The sequence below is a fragment of the Apus apus genome, chromosome 1 (genome assembly GCF_020740795.1).
Source record: "Apus apus isolate bApuApu2 chromosome 1, bApuApu2.pri.cur, whole genome shotgun sequence".
Classification (NCBI taxonomy): Eukaryota; Metazoa; Chordata; class Aves; order Apodiformes; family Apodidae; genus Apus; species Apus apus.
This window is the reverse complement of record NC_067282.1, coordinates 135204809-135223840: the sequence shown is the minus strand read 5'-3', so window position 1 is coordinate 135223840 and position 19032 is coordinate 135204809. Positions and strand designations below refer to the sequence as shown.

The following is a 19032-nucleotide window of genomic DNA, read 5'->3' as shown; positions in this document are numbered from 1 at the left end:
TGTCCTTGCAAGTGCCTTTATCTCCAGAGGTTGCAGAGAAGACCATAGGATGGAAGGGAAACGGCAAATAATGCCTGTTTGGTTTCATACTTTCTTTATTCTCTTTATTCTTTGTTTTCTGATGATAAAGGAGCTTTATGTGGATATTGTAGCAAAGGAATAGATGAGTCTTAAGGTTTGCAACTTCATTTCCCCCTCTGCTCCTCTTGTTTTTTTCCTGGTACTCACATCTCCTTCCCTCCTGCCTTGCCACTCCTCTGCTGGCACAGCAGGACGTGCTGTGCCTTTAAGAAGTGTGTTTTTTCAGAAGACTAATTCCTGAGCTTCTGCATGTGTTGAGGCATGCCCTAAGTTTTGTGGTGTGGTTTATGAAAAACTAAAGCGCATTTGTCTGGAGAGGTTGTCAACTCCTTTCTGCCATAGAAACACTTTACCACTTTGTTCTTCATTTGCAGAGCATACACCATTGAGCATTTCCTCAGGGATTTCTGCTCCCTTCTCCAAAACAGGAGGGGAGATAAAGTGAAGTAGCAGGCTTCCCCTCCTCCTCCATAATTAACATTTATATTTATTGAAGGCTTTTTTACATGGCAAAGCTCTGGTGAATAAAGCTGAGATAGCAAATTCTCTTGCTGAATATATCCTCCCACTGGCACCAGTATCGCTGCAGTGTTAACCTGTCATTGCAGTAACAACAGTTTAGCCGAAAACACGTTGACACACAGCAGGCACCACATCGGCAGCTTTACTATGAATTTCATATATTGTGAATTTTTTAATGTTCCTCTTCATCCACGTTACTTTTTACGTCATTTCCCCTCTCATCATGGCCAAAAAGAAACTTGTAAGAGGACAATACGACTGTACTGTAAAAATTATAGTAGCATTATGTAAATAAAACTATGGGTTGTTTTGTTGGGGTTTTTTTCTTTTTGTTTGTTTTTTTTCTCTTTTTTTTAGCAAATCTCATTCTTTAGAAACCAAGTGTATGGTTGCGGAGGTCTGCCTGGCATTTTTTTTTTTTACATTTTCTAGGGGTGGCAATTCAGTCTTTAAAGCACTGCTCCCAACAAGAGTACTGCAGGTGTTACAGACATACCAGTAGGTAACTGCAGAGTTACCCTTGGCGATTATTTTCAAAGCCATGGTTTGCTACGAGGTCCTGGATCTTCATGCTAATATAGTCTCCTAATAACAGCATAAAACCTCTTGGGCTGTCAGCTGATGTTCATGTACCTGTACATTGTTTTAGTCCTGAAGTTAGCAAGCAAGTCCAGGTGAGCAGAATTCCCCTAGGTCTCTGGCACTGTGGCAGCTCCAGGAGTTGCCATGCAGTCACCCGCAGGATGTGGGCCCCACAGATGAAAGAACAGTTTCTAGTAGAGACAGGTCTTGTTTTTAAGAGGAGAGGTGTTGGAGGGGAAGGGAGGGAGCAAGAAGCTGGGGCTGGATGTGCCTTCTGCACTAAGGTGGTTGTGTGGCTCTGATTAAATCACTTAACCTTTGAGCTGAGGGTTTCTTGTGAGTGAAATACTGGTATTAGCATCGTATACGGCACGCTGGGATTAAATGAATTAACGTAACAGTACTTTACAGTCTTGACTCTGTAAATGTGCTGAGTGCAGTTGTTCTATTTAAGAAGCTTGTAGTGCTTGTTATTAAGCCTATAGGAGGGCCCCTGCCAAACGCCCATCCTCCCCTCCCTCCCAGTTTGTCCGGTCAGTGCTCTTATCCCTCTCCATGACCAATAGCAAGCAACTCTGCTCCTTCGCCTTTCGATCTTGAAGCAGTGCTGTATTGCGACAGCTCTCTTCACAAGTGGCTACAGAAGAACGGCTGCATCGCAAGCCCTGGTGAGGAGCTCTCTCTTTTGCATCACCCTCCAGCTGCCCAGGCCCCAGGAGTTCCCGGCTGCTCAGGCCCTGCAGCATCCTTTCAGTAGTGTGCTGAAATGGGAAGTGGAGGTCAGGTCCTGGGATCTCTTGATATCTCTGCCACCTTCTCACCAGGTGGCCTGGGCAAGTCACATCACCTTTCTCTTCTTCACTGTTAATGCTGAAGTACGGATCTTTTACCTTCATACAGAGAGCTGCTCAGGGCTGAAATAACTAATGCCGTGAAGTCAAGGATGTCCGTGGACACAACAGCACAATGTAAATGTGAAGTCTTACTGTGTAATTATGGGTGGAGGTAACTTGCTGAAAATTATTTATTTTATCGTAAGTCAACATTTGATCAGGTGCAATCACAGGAAGGTGGTAGAAGTGTAGAGAAAGCCTCTGTTACCACAATCTGAAATTTTTCAGGAAACTGGAATGCTGCCTCTCCCATGTATTTTGTGCATGTGTCAGCTCTGTATCTAGTACTGGTCACTGAGATTGATGGGGTGGCATAAAAATAGTCTGACTTCTATAGGTGTAATATTTCAACATACAGACAGAGGTCCTTTTTTTTTTTTTTCTTCTCTTAGGATTCAGCATTTTATGAGGAAGCAAAGTACTGCTTTTTGCAGTGTCATCTGGCATATCCAAGGCTGATACAGCAGCTCAATTAGCAAGTTGAGGATTTTAGGTAAAACAGCAGATGAAATGTTATTATGTACCTGCTCACATACTGGCATCATCAGGGTTCAGTTTATAAAGTCTGAAGTGCTGCTGAGGGATCAAAGAGTTAAAAATTCCAAGGGTTTAATCCAGTATAATAACATTTTGCAAGGCCTATCAAATTTGCAGCAAGTGAGAAGCAGAAGAGCAACTGAGCTAGATGGGAAATGAAATTAGATGGAATTATACTGCCACAGGTTTATCTAACTAGTTGTTTCACTTAACAGGGTAGATCCATGTTTATCTGAGCTCTCAGCAGAAGCTCAGACTGAGTGTGCTCCCCTGCTCTTCCAGGCTGTATTATCCACAGAAATGGAGTGCCCTTCATCCGATTTGAACAAAGCAGTATTCTGCTGCATCTATTTTTGGTCACTGATTTGTATGCTGTAGAAACCATCTCATTCCTTAGAATACAGCCATATATTGTTGTGTTTGTTTTCCTTTTGCTGTTGTGTACATAGTGGATTGTTGTTCGTTTGTTTGAAGGATTTAAACATCTGGAAGAGATCAGGGATAGCGAGGTCTTTGTACGTAGGTTAGATACGGAGCTGCTGGTCCCTTCCAAAGTGAAATGTTGTGTGCCATGCACTGTGAGGCTCATTTGTATACTTGACTGTTTTAGTGTGGGAAGGACAATCAATATAATGCTAACCCAAGCAGCTGGATAAAACTACTGATGCTAAAACTAGCACAAGGTAAAAATGGATTTATTTGCCTAGGTAATTCTGTAACTGCTTCCCACAGAAGTAATATCAAATACAAATTTTGGAAGTAAATATTTCTATGCAATAAGCTTAGCTGAGTTTGGGCAAGCACAGAGAGGAATCAGCTTTTACTAAAATGTCAGTAAATTATGCACATAGAGCTGAGCTTGCCATGAGAAATTCAGTTCTGCAGTAATGCAAGATTTGCAATATTATTTGGACAAGCAAGTCAAGTTGTAACCCAAATCTAGACCATGGGTTGTCACAAATGAAAAGAATAAGTAGAAGGTGGGGAAAAAAAAGAAAGGATAAGTTTCTCTGTGGTGCAGCCCCCTTGCAGTGAGTGGAAGGTTACTCTGCAAGGAGCTCTCACGGCTTTTACAAGACTATTTGCAGACCAGTGCTGTAGCAACAGACGAGCAGTTCTTACTCACTGGCTCAGTCTATTGCAAACCATTTCTTTTCTGAGAAAGCTAATAACTGTTTTGTTACACTACTTCCCAGCAGATGAGCCAGGCACTCCTGACTTTAAAACAGAACCATGAGTGAGTGACAGCAAGCTAAGTATGGGCTGGAGTCTTGTAGCAGCATATTCTTCAGCTCCAGTGCTGCAGTCAGGGAGAGAGAGAATATTTTTCCTTTGAAGATAAGACACCTGGGGCTTTTGTAGAAACTGTCCCCTGAGTTGTGCAGCTGTTATCTTACTTCAGGGAAAAAAAAAAAAATAAAGGCAGAGAAAGACAATGCATCTAGCTCTTCTGTGCACACCAAAAATTCCTCAAAATGCTAAAACCAAAACTAGCACTTTTCACTCTGCAGTTGTGTTGCTTGTGAGTACTTTCAGTCTTGTGTGACACTTTGAGCCCCGAAGGAGCCTCCCAGGCGAGCCGTGAGGCTGTGCCGTGTGTGTTTGGGAGAGAGGGAGTGCGGGAGTGTGCCCATGTATATGTATGAGCGAGGGAGCGAGAGCGCCTGTGTGCAGTGTCGTAACGTGGCAGGGCACAGGCAGTTATGAAACTTTCCAATAAAGTCTCAGTGCGTCAGTATTGGTTGCTTGGTTGGTTGTGTTTTTCTTTTTTTTTTTTCCTTCTGTCCGTTGCCCTCCAGTTTCATTTCCATTTATGAGTGCAGAGGGAGGGAGAGGTTGAGAAACGCTAGCAGACCCCCCCCCCGCCCCAAGCTGCTGGAGGAGCTGAGCAGTTCCCACGACAGGTGGAGCACGCCGCAGCACGGAGCGAGATTCCCGGGTTGTGCCCGGGGACAGGGGGAGGGGAAGCTCTCGCTCTCGGGGCAGCTGCTGGTTGCAAGGGGCCCCTTCCAAGTGCTGCTGCAGCAGCAGCAGCCAGAAGTTTGACTTATTTTTTGAAAGGACTGGAGAAATTATTAACCACAGTTGATGACGTCAGAGTTGATCTGATTAAAGGTTTGTTCTCTTGCTGGCAGAGGTGTGCTCCGTAGAGACTGGTTCTCTCTTCTTTTTTTTTTAAGTTTCTTTTTTGAACAGCAAACGGAGGGAACTGCTCGCATTGCTGCTGCCGCTGCCACTGCTCCAGCTGCGCGTGTGTGTGTGTAAACAGGATGGTGTATCTGTAGCCGCCACGCGCAAACACACATTTGACCATGAGGACTCTTCGCAGGTTGAAGTTCATGAGTTCGCCCAGCCTCAGTGATCTGGGCAAGAGAGAGCAGGCAGCCTTGGACGAGCGGGGGACCCAGCAGCGACGGGCCTGCTCCAACGCTACCTGGAACAGGTAAGGTCTGGCACGACGTGCCAACTCCCCTCCAGCCTCTCCGTGCTGCTGCAGCCGGGACGAGCGCGTGGGCAGCCACTCGGTCGGCTCGCAGGCTCTGGGCTGCCTGGCTCCCAACGCGGCAGCGTTACAGTCCGTCAGGCTTCTGCCTTAACGCGTTGCGCGTACTAGAGTTGGTGTTCCAGTAACATACGGGAGGGTTTTTTTCCCCGTTGCTGTTAACCTCTCTCTGAAGGCTGACAGCAAAGAGCCTTTCCTGCAGATGGCTCAGCCTGCTCTTCTTTGTGATGTACAAGGACTTATTTCAAAGGGTCCACCTACAGCTATGTCTTTGTGTCTATCTAGATATTCTCATTCAAGGCTAATTTGGTTTATTTTAGTTTAAAAAAAAATAACAGACAGATGCTAAAATACACACTTATGCAGATAAAAAGAATGCATTGATGGTTGCTGATACAGATCAGACAAAGTATACTCAGTTTACTCACATTGATACAATATCTCTGCATGTATGCGTGCGCAAGTACACACACTTTGGACAGGGAATACTAAGCCCTGGTTGTTTTCTTTATTGTGTTGATACATCTGAATTTTATTACTGTTTGACAAAAAATACCAAAAACCCATGCAAACATTTTGTTGAGAATGTGTCACTTAGCATAGATATTCAGAAAGCATCTTAATGACCATGTTGGTGACACTCTTAAAGATGGGTCACAGAATCACTTCAGGGATTGGAAGGAACCTCTGAAGATCAAGTCCAACCCCCCTGCCAGAGTAGGACCACCTGGGGCAGGTCACATAGAAATGCATCCAGATGGGTCTTGAAAGTCTCCAGAGGAGACTCCAAAGTCTAAGTCTCTAAGTCACTGGGAATTATATTATCTTTTTTGAAAATGACATGTCATATCCTGGTTTACAGCCTGGAAGGCATCATCGGTAATGTTTTATAATTGTATGGCAGTACAGCTCTAGGAAGAAAAACACTGTTGAACTATAGACACATTTGTTAAAGGTATTTGAGTTCTGAGAAAAAAAAAATAATTGTAAAATATCAATTTCTGTTGCTCTCACTACTCAATTTGTGGTTTCGTGCCTGCATTATGAATTGGTTGTTTAATGTTAGCAGTAGAGCAAGCACTGAAACTGTACTGGTCACAAAAGAGACTGAGTTTCTCCTCAAATATTGTGCTATTTACATGACTTCGTGTTAAAAGGCTAGGCTGGGACACTTTGGCTTATGGCAGTTGAGGCTTCACTTGGCCACAGGAAGCAGCAGGGCGTAATGTAGTCCTTGGTGTGAACCAAGGTGACAGAATACAGTGCCCAAAGGCTTTTTGTGATGAAGTGCTGACGGCTTTTGTTGGCAGGGATTAGTATTTCCATGTCTTGCTTGCAGGGAGGGAGCTGTGGAGGTGGATGCGAATGCAGAGCAGGTCAGGGTCAGGCACCAGGCTTGCTGGGATGGAGATTCCTCCAGGCTTAAGGACTGATGATACTTAAACCAGAGGCTTTTCTTAAGTGAGCTGGAGCTAAAGTTTGTTAGTTTTAATTTGGACAGGACAGGTATCGCTCTCACCAGAAATGGTTGTCTATCAGCAAGCTAGACTTGTGCACTTTTCATCCAAATGCTCAGACAGCTGTTCCATTGCCTGTTTCTGGAGATGTCTGCGAATTGTCCTGTTGCTGCTTTGTGTGAACTCAGGCCTAACTGTGCTTTCCTGCCATGGCTTGCCTTTTCCCTGCATGGGGATTACCGGGCCATCCCTGGTGGTGGTGGCATGTGCCTCAAAATCGCGTTGGAAGTGCTGGCAGAGTGACAGTCATGCAATGCCAGACTGGTGCCACCTGCGGTGGCAAGTCAAGTGGGCATCGCGTGCCTGCACTAACAGCTGCCTACAGCTATGGCAAGTGATGCAGGTTATGAGCTGTTTGTGGAGCATGGGCAAATGGAAGGCCCTTTCTTTCTTAATTTATAGCGCAAGGCATTCTTCTGAGTGGAAGAGAGAGTAAGGGTGATACTTCTTTCAAATACAAAAAGGCTTATATCTTCTTTTAGTTTTAAGAAACGGAGCTATTCTACAGGCTGTAAGACTAGAGCTTATCCTCAGGAAAGCCAGGGCTTAAATAATGTTGGATTAATTATATTAAGAATTTATCCACTGTAGCTTCTGTTTATCACCAGTCTGTGTCCTTCTTGACATATTTAACAGGGTGTGGTCTTGAAGAAGTCAAGCTTCAGCTGTCCTGGAGAGACCAGAGTGTCAGTGTCACAAACTAAGCGTCTGAACTTTGACTCACCAGACATCTTGGGTGGGTTTTGAAAATCTTGGGCTGTGGAAGATTTTTTTATTTTTCCCCCACAAAAGTGAAACACTTCGACTGAGGACTAGTATGCCATACTTTGGTTTATGGGAATATTTGTTCTTCCAAATGAAAGGATTGCATGTGCTGTTTCATTCTGTGAAATACTGAGACTAAGAGCTTGGTGATCAAGGAAGTCAAGGTGCACCAGCAGAACTCTTCCCTCTCACCAAGCATGGCTGTTCTATATTTAAATGTATGCTGGTTTCTTGCCTAATGTTGGCAGCTGTGCCTGGGTGTGGCATGTGCGTATCTGCTTTTGAAAGAGGCTTTGAACTAGGTTCATCAAAACTGACATGGGGAGAAGTAAAGCACAAACCCATGGCAGGCCCTGCCGCACACGAACTGCTGTTCCCATGCTGAAAGTCAACCCTTCGGAGGTGAGGCGAGGATGCTGCCTTGGCCCTGCCAGGGACCACACTGAAATGCTGCCAAGCTGGAGGGGTCTTCTGCAAGGTAGAAGCAGCTCTGTGACCACAGGCTTTTTCTGAGGAGGACGTACATGCGGCTTCTGCAGTTGGCTTGTGTGTGGCTGTGGTCTGGCTGCCCAGCGACATCCCCTCTGCTGCCTCCACTCTGCTCAGAGGGTGCCTGCTGCTTTCTGGCAACTGCAGGAGCTTCATTGCAGGGTTCAGTGTGCAGGGGTATGTTATGTCTCAGTTCTGGCAAGGCAGGTCTCTTTAACTTTCCTTCATCTCCAAAGTAAAATGCTGTGAAACTTCTCACCACTGTTAGACCAAAGGGAAATCAGTGCTGAGCTTCTGTCTGCTACTATGCAAATGAATCTTTATATCAGGGCTCTGAGCTTCCTTTCCCATGAACCCCAAAAGATTTGTACGGCAACACACCAGCAGTGCACGTTAACTAGCAACCAACAGCAACGTAGTGGAACAACACAGTTTCATTACAGCTCACAGAATTTGCATTGGATTAAAATAGCTTAGATTTTTTCACTAGCATTGTCTTCAATTCCTTTTCTCTCTCCTTTTCTGCTTGAGGCAAAAAATGAGGACTAAACGCTGACTAAACCAATTGGACTGAGAAACCCAGGGGTTGTAATCTTGAGCTTGCAAGCCAGGGGGGCCCCTCTCAGGGCAAATAAAACCCATTGCGAGGTTTTCATTCTGACTGAGCTAGCACAAACTGCCTAATCAGGAGCTTATACTGTCTGAATTGTCCTGTGGGAAAGCTTCTAGTCAGAGACACTTGGATCCTCGTTGGGGTAAGAAAACGGGGAAAATTCACGTAGAGGTAGAAAATAGCAATGAAAAGGCGAAGAAAACACAGATGAGATGTCTGTGACAGTAGTGAGATCAGCAGTAAATCCAAGGAGACATATGGAATCAGAGTTTTATGGTTTGGGCTAATTTTTACAGGGTTATATTAAGCACAATAACTTGCTGTGAAGTAATTTTTTCAGTCATGGGAACCGTATTTCATCTTCTAATTAAAAATGAATGTTTTTACAGATCACAGGGAGGCTTTTTTAGTGGAGAAAACATTCCAGACCAGCATATTTATCTTCTGTTCTGCTCTGAAAATTTCTTTTCTGCCAATATTTAGTGTTTATTCAGAAATATTTTTTAATATTTCTACATGTCTGAGAATCACCTTTTTCCTGACCCTTTGTTTGGAGCCCTCTTGGGAGCATTCGTCATGGAAAGCTGACAGAATCAAGCTTCAGGGAGGGGAGGAGGGACAGGGGAGTGAAGGGGACTTCCCAACTGGTCAAACCACCACTGCACCTTGGAGCATGGGAGCACGTGCCAGCCTTGACTACAGTAATAGAAAGTGGGGGAGGTGGAGAATTGCAGCTCCCCATAGCCCTCCAGATGTATTTATACTTGGTTGAATGCAGCTATAATTGGAAGCAAAAATCTCCTGAGTCCTACGCTTTTTAGAGATACTAACACTTGGTAACACTTAGGGATGTCCCTTCACCTGTCTGTGTCAACTTCTTAATACAGCAGGGTAATGTTTATAGTTGCTGAAGTTCATGAACTAATGCCTCTTAAAGCTCTTTGAAGATGGAGTTTTGCAGACTAGCTTATTTTCACTTGTATGATCCAGTGCATAATTGCAGCCAATCCCTCTTTGCAGATTGCTTTACCTTGGGTAGAAATTTCAGAAATATAAGTGAACTAGCAGCAGCATGCTTATTTTGAAAGGGTCAGGGCCTCACGGAAGGCCTGTGGAGTTGCAGCTGGACTGAAGCTGTGCTGCAAATGGGCTCTTCCTGATTGGATTAAGCTAACTCAGAAAAATGAGGTTTTATTGTGAAGCTAGGGTGTCTTCAAGGAGATTTAGATGCAAGTATATCAGGTTAATTATTGTTAATTAGCTATTCCCATAACTGTCCAGAGGAAATGAGCCCTAAATCACTTAAAATCTTTTTTAAATAAAAATGTTGCTTTTAACTACCCAGTACTTGCAGGGTGTGATTATTCACTCAGCATTGCTTTTGCATGCAAAGGTAGTGATTGCTTTAGAGAACCAGAATGACCTGTGTGCTGTGCATGAATGAAAACATGGGCTGTTCCATCTGCTTTGCCAGGAAACGCCAAGCTGGGAGGACCGTGGCCACAGGTGAAACAGGCACGTCAGGTATTCAGACAGAGACTTGTGAACCCAATTTTGCAGGTATTCCTCAAATCTGCAGACAGACTGTTTCTGACCTGACAGAAAACAGTGTTTTAATGACACTTTTTTTTCCTTCTTGGCTTCTTAAAAATCTCAGTGAAAGAACAGGGGTGGTATTTCAGTGCTGGGGGTAGCCAATGTTACACCCACCAAAGGCAGTAAGGCAGTGGTATCTGCAGGGACAACTAGCACCTCAAGGGAAATGTATGTTTTGGTAGTATTGAGCTACTTAGGCAGTGGTTTCTATTATGCAAAAATCAGAATAATAAACCTCACCTTCCACGTCTTGGCACTTGCACTGTTAGGCTAGTTGGGAGTGCTGCCAGCAGGCATCCAACTTTGTGCTCTGGGGATTTACACCTTCCAGATCCATTTGTGCTAAAGCAAACCGTGGGGAAAGGTCTGCCTGTGCTAGAGCTGCCATTCCATGCTTTCTCAGTGGCCAAATAGTAAGTCCTGGAGCTTCCACCTTCTCTGGAGGATCAGGCAAATCTAGAATGAATAGTCTTTCCAAAGAGGTGAAGTTTCACTAGGCTGCAGGGTTAATTTTTGTTGCTGTGAGTGCCTTCTTGGTTGTAGGTAGTTCTCTTTTGGCAATCAACTGCAGTCTGTGGTAGTTGTGTGATAGGTAAGTACACTGCTCGAGCCATCGGACATTTTAATCTTAATTCTAAAGGCAACCCCTCCCCAGAAAAAAACTGCAGTTTTGCAGTCCTGATTTCCCCACCTACAACCAGCCTGCTCTATCCCTGTGTCTCTCTTTCCTGCCTACCCATTGACCTGTGAGAAGCCTTCCCCCAGACTTCCTTCTGACCTGCTGCTAGTATCTCAAAATGTCTTCATCTAGGCATAGACTTCAGATGAAGGGTGACCCACGGCATATGTTTCTGTGGAAAGCTGCCTGCACAGTGTATCTTAGTGCTTGGATTCATTTTAATTGCCACAGCGATTTACCCCCGTTCATAGGAGCTGAGGAGCTGACTAATGTATGGTGGTGTGCTTTCAAGAAATGCCATGGTCCTGTAACTCACAGGTTTGCCTTTTCATGCATTGTGAGGGTGACTGTAGCTCGTTTCAAAGGTGCACTGCTCAGGTTCACAGAGCTTCCAGGTCCCTTTTGTTCCAGCAGAAGATACTGCTGGGGAATGTTGAAAATTACTTATTTCCTTAAGCAGGAGAAAGTTCAGCGATGCAGGAGTAGGAGGCTGCATCTGCGCTTCTGTGGAAAATGTGGCTGTTGGTACAATGCGGCAAACAAGAAGCATTTATAACCTGGACATAGACTGTGAGGTCTGGTCTTGATTGCAGACTAGAAGCTTGATCAGGACTTAGCATGGACAATTCAGGAGCTGACCTTTTTTGGTCTCTCTTGGTCTCTTGTCTTCTCTGTGCTGCTTTGTTCTTGTACACCTTAAGCACATTTATAGACTCAGCCACTACAATGAAGATGTTCAGAGTAAAGTCAGTGCATGAAAGCACCCATTATTAACTTCCATGTTGTAAAAGAGTTACAGAAGGGAGTTTACAAGACATTTCCAGTTCAAGCAACTATAAGTTTAATTACATATATTATTGTTGTAAGCCTCAATGGGAGGTGGTTACAGACACAAGTAAAGGTGATCCACCCACCTCAAGCATCTTGCAGGACTTCTGTGTGTTATGCAGCAGCTCAGATTTTCTTTACACCAAAAGGTTGTACTGTTCTGATTAAACCATTTTAAACAATCATTCATCCTAGAAACCATAGCATTACTTTGATTTAAGCAAGGGCTGGGTTTGTTTTTTTCACGAGCTTAGGGTAACTAAGTAGAAATAAGCTAGCTTTTTATTATTCTGACAGCAGCTTATGCCAGTGATAGCATTGCTGTTGCTGCAACTCCTCTTTGTTTCCTCTTGAGCAAGTGTGGAGAGGCAGATCTCCACACCCCCCCTGGGACTCCATGCCTGTAGCCTGCATGCAAGTGCTGCTGTCTGTGGTGGGAAGAAGATGCTGCTGGTCATTGTGGTGGGGCCAAGACTTTTTTCCCAGACGAGGCAGTTGTCCCTCACTACAAAGGAGATCCCAGACTGATTACATGATCACCACTAGAATGTTTTATGTAGGTGCAGTTGTACTACACAAGCAATAACTTACATGCTTATAAGATGTCCCCTAAAGCTCTTGTTAAAAAAGCTTGTTCTGTCTTACATCTTTGAGGAATAATAATGGACCTGTTAAGCTGGAAACAGAAATCCTCCCCCTCATTTAGAAAGGAGTGCCAGAGAGAAGGAGAGAGAGCATGATGGCTTCTAGGAGAGATACTTAGTCATTCTTCTTTGCAGAAGGCTGGCAGGGAACATTGCAAAGTTCATTTCCGAATCAGAAGAGCGTGTAAAGACTGCTTGTTTTATTCACTACATTAATCGTACTTCACATATTACTCATAATATTAAAATACCCAAGTCGCTTCACTGTATACCAGAGACATTTAGCTGCCAATTTTCAAATAATCGTAAATTGAGTGTGTCTGTTTGAGCCAGCCAAAATAAGCTGGGTTAGATCATGAACGTATGTCTGTGCACGTGGGCTTAAGGGAGAGGGAGGCACCAATGGGGGGGAGCAGGTGGGTGCTTAATGCCCTCAGAACATCACCAAAGGAGCAAAAAAGGGAAGAGAATAATGATTCCTATTTTGATGTGCTTGCACTTTTCTCCAGTGGGTCATATCCTTCACCTGCCACTTTTAATTTCCTTTTTCCACAGATGAACAAGGTTAAAATTTTCTTACAGTGCCTCTCTTTTGCTGTCAGCGTTGTTGTATGCCTGCATTTTGAACCTTGCAATGAGTAGAGGCAGTTTTACCTTCCAGCCCAGTCCTCTGCTCCCAGCAAACATTGAAAGGGGTTGTCTTACTGTGGACCTGGGAAGGTTTAATGTGAGAGCCTGAGGTTCCCAGGGTCACTCCACTGCCACCTGCCAGAGTGCCTGCCAATATATCTCACTGCAGTGGGAGTAGCTGCATGTGGCTGGATCTGGCCACATCCACGAGTAGGAATTTGGCTTCATCCCTCTCGGAGCCTAATGAACAGGTGTCACCTTTAGCTCTTCTTTACAAGACAGGGCAATTGCAAATCCTTGGTCCTTCTTTTGCTTTCCAGAGCTCTGAAGCTGATTGTTGCTCCTTTGCACCAGAATCCAAGCACATTGTGAGTAGGGGGAGGTCAGCTGCAAAGCTCTGCAAAATGGTGTTGCAGAGTCACCAATTAAACCAGATCTCCAGAAGAGATGTGCATGATGCAGGTTCTGATCCTCAGAAGACCTTTTCATCGGATATTTTAGGGGTGAGATTCCAAGCTGGTGGCCCCCAAATACACCCCCTGAGCACCCCTGTGGCTAGTTGTTGCTGTTCCTCAGTCCTGCTGAATACAGGCTGGGAGGTGGCATGCAGATTGAGAGCCACCCAGTGAGATGGTACAGAGCAGGAGGACTTCTGCCCTGTGCTTTTTTATAAAATAAATGTTAAGATGTCATCTGCCCTTCTCAGTTGCAACATTGAATAAGAAGAGCCACGTGCCAGAATCCATATTTTACCTATGTCGTTAGTAGGATTTTGAGGGAAGATGAAAAAATGTGTGACAGTGATGGCATGTAGTACTGCTGTTGTTAATCACACTCAGCGCTTTTGGTACAATTTTCATAAATATATCTTAAAACACCCTTTAGTGGTCAGCATCATCATCTTTATTTTACATGTGGGGTGAAAGAGGCAGACAGAAATTAAGTAACTTGCAGTTACTGCCCATTGTAGAAATGGTCATTTCAGTAAAACAAGTTGTATTAAACTGAGTAGCAGCCATATGTGTGGATAAAGGCTCTCTGCTTGTGTGTTAGCGTTTGGAATGGTAAACTGTGTGCATGTTGACTAAAGGCTGAGCTCACCCTGCATCACGTTCTTGGTCACTAAAAGATGCCGCTTCTGTGCCAGCTGACACCTAAAAGACCTTAATGTTTTGGGGACTTCCACTCCATAGTTAAATGTGGTAGAAGTTGTCGAGGTGTTGTAAGAGTGGAGGAGTGGGGATGAGCCGACAGATGGAGGGACCATGTGAGATTTCTTTCCGTTTGGAAGTGGGGAATGGGGAAGGAGACTTCTGCTTCCTTTCCCTAGTGCTGGAACAGGTTTGGTCTCACCTTTCACTGGCATTTCTTTACCTTTGCCCTCAGAACTAAGCTTAGTGATTTAGGCTGGTGTGTCATCGCACTAATTGTGTCGGGTGTATTTCAGGAGCATTTCAGGACTTCATCTTGAACTACATTCTCATTTCAGTAACCCTTTGAGGTGTGGTCTTGTTAAGTTCATAGGATCGGTAGACATCCCTGTTAAGCATGTGGATTGCCAGGTTCCTGCAGTATCTGGCAGATTTTTTGCCACTCAGCATCCTAGAATTTATGGAGCTGTTGGCTTTACACCCCAGGGCTGGACAGCACTGTGTGCGTGACTTTCTGTTGAGCTGGATAGTTTTGTGATCTCAGTCCTATCTTTGCATCTGATTGCAGCAGAAACTCACCACCTCTAAGCAACATCTGTTTGGAGAAAAATTACTAATGGCAATGAAAATGAAAAGGCAGTATTTTTGTAGAGCAGGTGGCCTATGCTGAGCACATCACTGCCTCTCTCACTCTCTGCCTTAGAAACTCTTGATCTGTTGTTCTTGTAGAACAGCCTTGGAAAAGTGTAAATCTCTGAGAAATTAATAAATGTTAGCAGGAAACAGTCTATGTAGCCAGTTGCACCTTTTCTATTGTTTCATTTTTGAAAATAAATGAGAGATTGATTAATTGACTTAGAATTAATAATTGTTCAGTGTTCCTTTAATTTTCTTTTTTTTTAAAGAGCTAAGCATTCCTGAGATTACATTGTAGTAAAGGCATTCTGTATTTATGGGTTAAACATCAGGCTTAGTGTGCAGCCTGGATAAATGCTGATTTGGTGGTAAAGAAACCAGGTAGCTGTAGTTCAAATATATGCCAGCAATGCTGGGAATATCATCTCTGATCTCTTAGTGAAGCTGTTGATCGTCTCTGTGGTGAGCTGTAGAGACAAAAATATACTTTATAATACTTCAAATATATTAGTATATTAAAAGTTATACTTAATATACTTAAAGTACCTAAAATATATAAGCCTAAGTTTTCTGAAATTGCTGATTTCAGATGTGCAGCTGTTGAAGTTGCTGAGTTGGAACAAATCAAAAAGAACTGATTTTCAGAGATGTTACATGTTTTCTAGGCAATAATTCCCTTTAAGGCATCTGGGATGAGGTACCAAAAGTCATCTATGACTTGAAAAACGTCCTGCAGTGTCTAGGCAGAGATGTTAGGCTTGTTGTGGAAGTGATACCCTTCTAAAATGTAATCAGGTGCTAATGTCTCCTAATGTCCTCTTTCAGTATCCACAATGGAGTAATAGCAGTGTTCCAGCGTAAAGGTCTCCCGGACCATGAACTTTACAACCTCAATGAAGGAGTCAGGTAAGAGACTCGACTCTATGCAAGGTGTTAGAAGCCAGCATGCACAGTACTGATCACTAGAGCTCACACTTGAAAGCTTCTACAGCAGTATTGCAGCGTCTTCTCCCCAGTGGTAGTTTCAACCAGTACAGTCAGTTTGGCCTCAGTGAGTAGCTGTTGCTGTGTGTCAACACCTCACTGCGTAGCGAGAGCTGGGTTCCTCCTCCTACAGAGCAGGCATTTACCTGAGAGGAACATGGATTATTTCTGAGTCTGTCTTGATGTACTGGATTGAAACTAAGGAAGGGAAAACTTGGACCTCTCTAGTAATGCAGCACTATGCCACTGCAATGATGCTGACCTTTCTGTAGGTGCTAAGCCTAGCTCTGAAGTGCTTCCTTTGCATCTGTGGAGGATGTAAAGCCTCCAAGTGCTGAGTGGGACATGGCAAGGAAAGGTGTCCAGCCTGGTGTGGTCCTTTACATCTAGCTGCTGCTTCTGCACCAGCTGGGTATGGTATAGATGTTACAAAGCTGTCTTGTCAGCACAATGACCTAGGTTCCTATTTCTTTCTCATACTGTGATGATACTGTTGCAATAGACTAAACAGACCGGTGAAATGTGTAATCGGAAGATTTTTTTCCTAAAAATAAAAAAGAAAAGGTGAAAATACTACCATTGAAGTTATTGAAATCACAATTGTAAAGAAAAGTTTACAAAGAGATAAGCTGGTATCTGGATTTACAGCACTTCACTTTTTACTACTACTTCTAGCACTGTTATTACTTACTAAACCCTCTCTCACTGACAAGGGCAAGATAGCAGATTTCCTTTTAGAAATTTGTCCAAACAGTTTGAAAAATAAACAGTGGAAAAGAAGCTGCACTTAGAGAAGACAGACAGCTTATTACGTTCCCTGGCTGTCTTCAGACAAGCGCCTCAGTAACTCTCTTTCCCTTACTGCTTATTTTCACTCTATCTGGGCACTGGAGTCTGATAAAACCCACAGAACATCCAGATATTCTGGCACTATCTGTCCCTGTCTGGTTCCCAGTCTAGGATCTGGTCTGGTTCCCTTATTTGTGGGAATATCTCCTGATAGGGCCACGTGAATGACATTTGGCCTGTGATCTCTCTTTATTCCCCCTCTCTCTGTCTTTTTTGAAATGAAAAGAAACTTATTCTCCAGTTATTTCTCTGGGGAGAAAGTGACATACAAAGAATAGCTTTTCTAGGATGGCTGTCAGTTAGTACAATCCATCAATCATCTTCAGTTAGTTATTGGAATAATGTTTTATCATTATTACTGTAAGTGCAGTTAGGATTTTTCAGCTTCATCTGAATGATAAAAAATGGTAGTTCTGGGCTAAGATTTCCTGGGCCAATGCATTTGTCTCATTTACATCTGTTAGTGAGAGACAAAAGATGAAATATTATCTGCTGATGTGACAGAGAATCATAGAATCATAGAATGGTTTCGTTTGGAAAGGACCTTAAAGATCATCTAGTTCCAACCCCCTGCCATAGTCAGGGATACCTCCCACTGGACCAGGTTACTCAGAGCCCCATTCAGCCTGGCCTTGAACACTTCCAGGGAGCGGGAAGCCAAAACATCCCTGGGCAACCAGTTCCAGTGCCTCACCACCCTCACAATGAAGAATTTCTTCCTAATGCATAATGTAAATCTCCCCTCTTCAAGTTTAAAGCCATTACCCCTTGTCCTCTCTCTACAAGCCCTTGTAAAAAGTCCCTCCCCAGCTTTTCTGCAGGACCCTTCAAGTACTGGAAGGCCACTATAAGGTCCCCCTGGAGCCTTGTCTTCTGCAGGCTGAACAGCCTGAACTCTCTCAGCTTATCTTCATACGCCAGGTGCTCCAGCACTCTGGACATCTTTGTGGCACTCCTCGCTCCAGGAGCTCTTGTATGTAAAAAAAAATAGAAGGTAGGTAGGTGGATGGGTGGACGGATGAATGGATGGATGGACAGTTGTTTTTTAGTCAATTGTGCCCAGATTTTAATTTATCTGGGTTTATAAACCCTGCACCACCAGTATATGTGCTTATGTAGCTGTGATTAATATATTGCAACATCCCAGGCAGCTGAGCAGGCAAGCTGACAACAAATAGAATGATTTTTTTTTTTTTTTTTCCATTTTATGATGGGTTTCCTGCCATGTCATAGACCCGTTTCTTTTTCTCAGGGTAAGGTTAATGCTGCTTTGTTGTTATCTCGGCTGATTGCTCAGTTTTGTTCTGCTTCGGGGAGAGCAACTCTTGGTGACTCATACCTGAGCTGGTGGACAAAACATTGTGAAATCTAGACTGAGCTAGAAATCTGCTGTTGTAAACAAGGCATCAGCAGCGTAACTCCCATGGGATGATCTCTCCCATTTGGTGAGATGCAGTGTGGCTTTTGAGACTGGTTTGTGTCTCCTGCTGCTTTGAGATTTTCCCTCTTGCCTCTGGCTTGACCTGAACAGCCTTCTAGTTTAATGCCAAAAGCTGTCCATCCTCTTAGTGACAACTCCAGGCTTGTTTTTGTGAAACTTCTCGTGTGTGTCCTGCTTTCTTCATTCACAGAAGAAAGCTAAGATGAGAAAACGGTGAGTGGCAAAGCGGACATTGCAGCCAAAAGATCAGTGTCTAGAGGAGAGCATGGTAGTGGTTTTTCAGACATGCCTGTTCACATGTCCAGCCACCACCTGTTTCCAGAAGCTTCTGCCCTCCTGCTGTGTGCTTCATTTTACTGCCAACCACAGTCAACAAAGTTTTAGGGCCTCCTGACTATTTGCAGTCAAAGCCCTTTTGCCTCACTTAGCTCAAACCTAACTAAGAAATCACTGAATTTACACGAACAAAAAACATCTGGCTGGAACAAGTGCATATTTGCCTTGTGATTGTTTCAGGTACATTTTCCTTGCAGGTACATAAATAAAAAGAAACTTAGAAAAATAGCCATTATTTCCACTGGGCAGAATTTGAGTGTGGAAGCGTTCAGTTAAATTGCTAGTATCAGCAACTTTTTTCAACAGTTACAGGACTGTAAAATAAGTTATTTTACCACTTTAATTAGAGCAGATTCTGGGATACTTTTCATAATTAAACCTTGAATATCCTAGTTGACTCACAGAGCAAGTGTAAATATTTGAACAGTTGGGTCATGCCCGCAGTTCTAGCACACCGTTGTTTTGACTGGGGAATGTCATCTCTATCAACTGTATGCCACAAACATGCAAACAAACAGGTATAGCTTTCTTTTCCAAACACACATCTCCAGGCTTTGAACTCTGATTATGTATGCACTGATTATTTATGAAAACATAAGTGGGTACAAGTCTGTACAGTGCCATTTACTTTTCTTTTAGGTTTGGTCATAAAAGCTGCCCCTCGTTTACACCAGTGCCCTTTGACACTGTTCTTGCATTCCTCTGGCATTAGGAAGTGGCCTTAAAAAAGAGTTATGTAGCACTCAGAAGCCCTAT

At 43.7% G+C, this 19032-nt stretch overlaps 1 protein-coding gene across 4 annotated transcripts in view; it reads left to right on the top strand.

Annotated features, from left to right (window-relative positions):
- The window catches only part of PRR5 (proline rich 5), a 92069-nt gene that overhangs the window by 31865 nt on the left and 41172 nt on the right, over nt 1–19032 (top strand). Inside the window, exons 1-3 of one of the 4 annotated variants that reach the window (XM_051636119.1) lie at nt 4700–4730; nt 4945–5058; nt 15492–15572. In XM_051636119.1, coding sequence (XP_051492079.1) covers nt 4955–5058; nt 15492–15572 — 185 coding nt within the window. In that variant the 5' untranslated portion in view covers nt 4700–4730; nt 4945–4954. The other 3 variants (XM_051636128.1, XM_051636112.1, XM_051636137.1) reach the window with 3 other exon arrangements.